A 7,336-nucleotide genomic window follows, 5' to 3' on the forward strand; every position below is an offset into this window, starting at 1 on the left:
GGTTTTTACATAGAAACTAAACATTGCTTCTGGGAAATAAGCCACAGCATCACTGAAAAAGATATTTAATAATCACATCATCATGTTCAAACAAAGGACCAGGATTATTATCAGCATAATAGTATAGAAAAAAGTATACTAAAATCTGAACTTATATTTAACTTTAAGATCATTATATGGTACTAAACTCATGATAATAAGGTAATATGTTTTGTTTACCATACCATACCATACGTTATTGCCTCTTGGGGATTGTTAAATTTGGTTTCCACAGTATTATTCCTAGTTCTTCTTCTTTTGTCTACGCTGTTTAGGGGTCTCCACAGTAGATCATCAGCTTCCAACTCACCCTATCCCTGACATTCTCATGTGTCACACCACTCACTTTTCAGAACAGGAATTGATGAACATTAGCAAGTACTAGAAGCTCTATACTATAACTGATTTTTGTTGATTAAATATTTCTTAGTGTTCTTCTCAGGCTTAAACAATATGATAAAACACTTGGGAGCAAATATACACATTATTAGTCCAAAGCTGGAGGCCAGAATTGCAAAAATCTCCACAACTACAGTGAATTTCCCAGGAGAGCTGACATATGCTGGGATAAATGTGATCCAGACAGTACAAAATATCAACATGCTGATGGTGATAAGCTTGGCTTCATTGAAATTATCAGGTAATTTGCGGGCTAAGACTGCTAAAACAAAGCAAAAGGCAGCAAGTATGCCTAAGTATCCAAGCACAGCCCAGAAGCCAGCAGCAGAGCCTAATGCACATTCCAATATGATTTTCTCCTTGTACGTGGTTAGATTTTTTATTGGAAAGGGAGGGTTCACTACCAACCAAACAGTACAAATTAAAACTTGAATAAAGGTGAAAGACACAACAGTCATTCTTTGCTGTGGAGGACCAAACCATTTCATGACATTACTACCTGGAATTGTAGCTTTAAAAGCCATTAAAACCACTATAGTTTTCCCAAGTACACAGGAGATACAGAGTACAAAGGTGATCCCAAATGCAGTGTGACGCAGCATGCAGGACCACTCTGATGGTGCTCCAATGAAAGTTAATGAACATAAGAAACACAGAGTCAGTGAGATGAGCAGCAGGAAGCTCAGCTCAGAGTTGTTGGCTCGGACAATTGGAGTTTTCCTATGACAAAAGAATACAGCCGCAGTTACGATGGTCAGACAGGCACCAATGACTGAGAATGTAGCCAGGATAATTCCTAGGAGGTCTTGAAAGGAAAGATACTCTACAGGCTTAGGGATGCAAGTGTCTCTCTTTTTGTTAGGCCAGAATTCCTTTTGACATGGTAAACAATCAGTCGAATCTGGATAAAAAACAAATAAATACAATTTTTTCTTGATTTTCATATATACACAATGAAACATTTTAAATGCATCGTAATCATTTCTCTTTACCTGTACTATTACTGATCTCCCCCTCAGGACATGCTGTACAGTCATAGCAGCAGATGGGTTTTCCTTTCTGCAACACTTTACGAGTTCCTGGAGGACAACTGTCCGTGCACACTGACACTGGCACCTGTGAAAGACATAAAGGTTGCAGAATAAACGTAAATATTTACTATGCAGCTGTGTGTTGTTGTTTACTAATCGATCGTGCGATCGTGGCTCAAGAGTTGGCAGTTCGTCTTGTAATCAGAAGGTTGCCGGTTTGAGCCCCAGCTCGGACAGTCTCGGTCGTTGTGTTCTTGCGCAAGACACTTCACCCGTTGCCTACCGGTGATGGCCAGAGGGGCCGATGGCGCGATATGGCAGCGTCGCTTCTGTCAGTCTGCCCCAGGGCAGCTGTGGCTACAACTGTAGCTAGCCTCCACCAGTGTGTAAATGCGAGAGTGAATGAATAGTAGAATTGTAAAAGCGCTATATAAATGCAATCCATTATTATTATTACTAAAGTTTGTCAAATTCTGACTGCTTACTTTCATGCTACCCTCCATCCAGGTAATGTTTTTGTCTATCTGGAATTCCTGGCCCACGGGCCATGATGCATCATACAGCCCTACAGCCACTATCTCAGTCACGCCGTTTTCACTTTTCTGCCAGTTAACCAGTTCATAAATAGCCACAGGATCCCCATTAGCGTCAAATGACACATCATAGCCATTTTGGGAAAAATTTACTTTCTTCAGCTCAATTAAAATCTGATAAAATTAGGGATAAAAAAAAAAGATGCAATATTTCAATAACAAATATTAATATTGCATATCAATTTATATTGCAGTTGGTGAAAGACACTGACATCAACATGTTTATTTCTTCTGACCTGTTTGGATTCTAACTTGGTTAACTTGTCACACTCTACAGTGCCATCTATTTCCTGGCACACTGCATTATGGATGGCATGTGCTACTGCATACACGGCCATGTACGCCATGTTAGTAACTCTGAGCTGTGATGTGTCAGTGTACTGGTTTTGCAGATTCTGTATGTCTTCATTTCCATCACATACTTTCTTCTTTGCAGTGGCATCTAAAATCACAAAAAGACAGAGCAGATGTCAACATTAAACTAGATCTCAGATGTGTTCTCTTTATAAATGTTGCAAATCATGCTGGTACCATGAAACATATTTATTTTATAAAAAATAAAATAAAATAAAATAAAATAAAAAATGGAAAATAATCCTACCACGAATAATTAGTATAGGACATAACAGTAACAGTAAACGTCTTCAAGTAACTTAAAGAAGTCCAGACGCTTTTCTTTGCAAGCTCCTTTGACTACGATGACCTGGATGACTGAGAACCTTCACAGACATATAGGACATAACACTAACAGTAATCTAGCTAATTGCATTTTCTATCGTACAATCACATTGCCATTACTAACAAGGAAATGCGATGTGAATGCGTTGCTATTTTTCAGCACACAGATGATTGAAGCTGTCTTCATCTTACCGGGAGCTGGGGGAGGGGGGGCAAAGTCACACAAGTGCTGCTGATTGGCTGAGGAAGAATAAAGTAGTTTACCATGACTACTTTATTCAAAAACCTCTATATCATCATGGAGGTCTCTGATGTTGACTCAAACTACACATGACCAGTTTAAGATGACACAGCAACAAGATGTTATGTCAACCCTGGACAACCCTTAGTCTCCATTTCTTGTTATAACAGTGTGAACTTCAAAGTATGTACCAGTTTTTAAATTGTGTTGATAAGCCACGAAAAAAACAGAGTTTTGTTATGTTTACTGCAGTGTTTTCTAAGGAAAGGGCTCGAAAGCAGTCTCTTCTCAAAAGAAAAGAAAAAACACCTTTTTCCTAATGGTGGAAAAATGTGTCATGTCGACCAATCAAAAGATGATATGGCAACATGGCATTGGTTGCTTAGAAAGAGGGAGAAATTTTAGGAGTGATGGCAGCGAGAGAGCAAAAGAAAAAGAGCGAGTTTTGAGATGCAAGAGATTAGCGTGTTTGGAGTGTGTCGTTAGTGTGTCGTACAGTCGATCGTTTTGTTTTGTGTGTCAGAACAATGAGGCAACTGCTAAATGTTGTAGTTGCTGCCAAAATGCCACCAAGGGCAGATTGCAATGTAAACTTTGCCTCCAGGTTGAAACACGAGGAGTGATAGACCTCCTGCTTTCAGGCCTGCAGCTATCAGGCTAGTGATGTTCTCCTTTATGTTAGAGTGGACAAAAATATTTTTTTGGAGTAGCAAAAATTATTTGTGTGTTATCTTCTTTAATGCAGAACACCTGATTGTTCTGTAAGTACTTTGAATTGGTTATATAAAAACTAGGAGTGGGAATTTAACGCGTTAATTGCGATTAATTAATTTGGAAAAAAACAATGAAATAAAAAATATACGCATTTAATTGCACTTTGCATTCCAGGCAAAAGCTAACTTTTGTCAATGCACAATTTCCTGGTATATCGATTACAGTGATGCACACATCAGAGCTACAAAGAATAAGAAGAAAGTGCGTTGCTAGGAATGATCGGAGGCAAATTTAATTTCAAAAGACTACCCAACCGATGGAAGGATTGATAATTGTGGTTTTGTGCAAACTGTGAAAAAAGGAGTTTGCATACCACTGAAACACTTCAACCTTATGGTACCATCTAAATGCAAATCACGTTGCAGTGAGCACAGAAACTGTTGGAGCTGTGGACTCTAGCAGTCAAAAGGTGTCAGCAGCCCAAACTTGATGAAATGACTGGCTTCAGGACCAAAATTAGCAATTCAACATTGGACAAAGTAACAAATTTCTCTCCGAAAATTGATTGCTCTGACTGTAAACCACTATCATTGGTAGAAGACAGGTGGTTAGAAAATGTACTACAGTTATCGTCAGGGGACCCAATTTTCCAACTGCCGTGCCGAAAGTCTATTTTAAGTAAAATTCAACAGCTTTATGACACTGAAAAGGAAGAAAATTTAGATGCCTTAAAGACAGCCCTGCTAATATGGAGGAACTACAGTAGGAGCAAACACCAATGGGGCAACAGAAAGAGCCACTCATACAGGATGTTTCATCTACTAAAGAATCAAGAGGCAGTTTTGCTGCTTTAGACAAGCAAAAGCACAAGCTAGTAACTTTAACTCTTTTAGAGCTGGTAAAACTCCAAAAGGTGGCGACTGTCCTTAAACCATGCAAGTAAATTTTTAACTTTTTGTTACTGTTTCTTCAAAATAGGGTTAAAATAAAATAATTACTGAGGTGAGACATATGTCTCATGTTCAGGGGGTTATCTGTTTTCTGCCACCTGCATCATACCATGGAGGTCTCCGATGATGACTCAAACTATATGGTGATATTTAAGATTACCTTCACAACGTATAGCTACCCTCAAGTATCTGTTGCTCAAGATAGCTACTGTGCTTGGCCACACTTTAAGGATTTAAATTTTCTTGCATGGAGGAGAGCGAGAAGAGGTTTGGACCACCCTTGAGGCCCTGCTGCAGGAACAGTGTAAAAATAAAAGCCTCAGCACAGCCTCAGATGAAAAGATTTCCTCTCATCAGAAAAGCGGAACCACTGAGCAACAGACCAGTTCTTTTTTTCTTTAGCCCAGGTAAGACGCTTCTGACATCTGTTGTTCAGGAGCAGCTTGACAAGAGGAATACGACATTTGAAGGCCTTGAAGGCCCTGCTGCAGGAATATATTATATTAGTATATTAATATCATATATTGCTTTCACCTTTTAAGATGAATTACTGAAATAAATGAACTTTTGCACATTATTACAATTTTTGGAGTTTCACCTGTATTCTCACCTCACACTTGGTCACCATTCATAGCTTTTCAATGAAAGTAGGTCAGCCCATGAAGCAGCATTAGACTTTGTAACATCAGCAGTTGATCAGATAATTTAAACCAAGAAAAATGTCTTACTTTTGGTCAGTGTGCAGTTAAATGCATCCTCCCAGAACTCAGTAAGTATTTGAGAAGACGCCACTTGTGAGGGGGACAGATTCAGCAGGAAGTCTCTGAGGCCTGGGATTCTAGACTTTGGAATCCCAAATCCAATGGCCCCAGCACAGAAACTGAACCTCATTAATTCTGGGTTAGTTACCCAGAAACTGCCAATCCACTGGCGAGACGGGGAAGGCTCATATGATAGCTCCTCCAACAGTGCCCTCATGTCCCCTAAAGATAGAAGTGCCACAACAACCATGGCTGTAGACCTTGACAGACAATATTGTGCATTAGAAGCATTTTAAAGTGTAACTGTAAAAATGTAATTTTGAAGACAGTAAATCTAATATTTGCGGAAATAATATCTGCGATGAGGACACCTGCGGATAACATCTGCTACTCTCTGAATTCTGCTATGTGGGTATGTTCGATGGAAAGAAAGAGAGTACTCCACACAGATCCCCTCTTTCTGTGCTGCTTTTAGAAATGAAGCCATGCCGTTATTTCCAAAATCCGAATCTGACCGAACAGCACCTATCCAAGTCCAGCCAAAGTGTTTTACCAGCTTGGCCATTGCTTCAGCTTGGAACTGGTCACTGGGAAATGTTCTGAAAAAATTGGGGTACTGCTGCTTGTCAGACAAGCATGAGCATGTTGAAAAGTGGCTCACCTAAACCAAATGAAATAAAACACCACACACCGCAAAATCAAATATCATGCACATACATATTTTAAATTCAAAAATTGACAGAAATTGAAAACATTTACTTGGGGAATGTTAAAGGACCTGATGACTTGGGACAAACTGATGGATGTCGTAGACCCAGAGCCACCAACAACAGCCATCACCATACCAGAATGTGAGCAATTGTTATCCATGGAAAACACAGGGTCGAAGCTATTTAGAAACTGAAATGCCATGTGCACTGCTACAGGCACTGATGCACATGAGTCATAGATCTGATACCCGAGCCTGATTCCGGGCAGCAGCTCTGTGCTGTTGTTAATCTCTTCTATGGCAAAAACCATTGCACGTGATGATTGCAGTTCACTGGTGTAAAGGCTGAAAATAGTTGTGTCAATGTTAGAATATAGACTGTAGATTTAGTTTAAGTTAAATAGAACCAACAACAGGATCATTTGCTGGTTGTATCTGTTGATCAAATGTTAATCAAAATGTTGCCTGACCAGTTAAATTGAGCACAAAAGATTAGCATAAGAAATTAGTGGAAAATTATGGATTACTAATTAAAGTCTTTTCATTTCCTTTAAAATATAATACATTTAAATGCATTTCCTTTATCATTTCCTTTAAATCATTTCCTTTATAAAACTGTTATTTAACATATTGTATAATTTCTGTTTTTTAAAACACAACAAATTATTTTATAAAAAATAAATGACTATTTTTTTTATTTTTTAACACTACACAGAATCAATCTAGTTCCATTGATCATAACACACATGAAAACATTTCTCTCCTCATACAGTCCAACATGTTTTTACTTCTTCTTCTTCCCATTACTGACTTTCTTACTCACTAACCTTCCTTTGCATTTTGCAGGCTCAGGCATGCTGGTGTAGTCACTGTAAACTGTGTTCATGTAGACGTGAAGGGAAAAATCACCACCAATAACAAAGTCCCCATCCTTTGAAAATGCAGGTAGACGAGTGCTTCCCTGCAGCTTGCAGTTCAGAGAGGATGCCGTCGTACCATCTTGAGCTCCTATATGCCTAGTCATTTGTCTCATACCATCTAGACACACTGCAAAGGCAACAGCTGAGTTGAGGTGAAACAAACACACAGCCAATACCAGACCAATTACAAGAGCTGCAATCTCCATTTCCATCTAAAATTGTCTGTATATGGGCACACATTGTTTCCATTGGTTTATATAGGTCTTCAAACAAAGGGGTTTCGTCATCCTCTCATCTTCTT

At 38.9% G+C, this 7,336-nt stretch overlaps 1 protein-coding gene across 1 annotated transcript; it reads right to left on the reverse strand.

Annotated features, from left to right (window-relative positions):
- Nucleotides 1-434: 434 nt before the first annotated feature.
- Nucleotides 435-7,016, reverse strand: LOC101486474 (extracellular calcium-sensing receptor-like). Its single transcript, XM_014408486.2, has 8 exons — nucleotides 6,943-7,016; nucleotides 6,166-6,460; nucleotides 5,778-6,067; nucleotides 5,374-5,666; nucleotides 2,299-2,504; nucleotides 1,955-2,176; nucleotides 1,431-1,554; nucleotides 435-1,339 (listed from the first exon to the last, which is right to left on the reverse strand). Exons 1-8 carry the CDS (start codon nucleotides 6,999-7,001, stop codon nucleotides 435-437), a joined length of 2,394 nt encoding a protein of 797 aa, XP_014263972.2. The 5' UTR covers nucleotides 7,002-7,016.
- Nucleotides 7,017-7,336: the final 320 nt, after the last annotated feature.

Source organism: Maylandia zebra, linkage group LG14 (genome assembly GCF_041146795.1).
Source record: "Maylandia zebra isolate NMK-2024a linkage group LG14, Mzebra_GT3a, whole genome shotgun sequence".
NCBI lineage: Eukaryota > Metazoa > Chordata > Actinopteri > Cichliformes > Cichlidae > Maylandia > Maylandia zebra.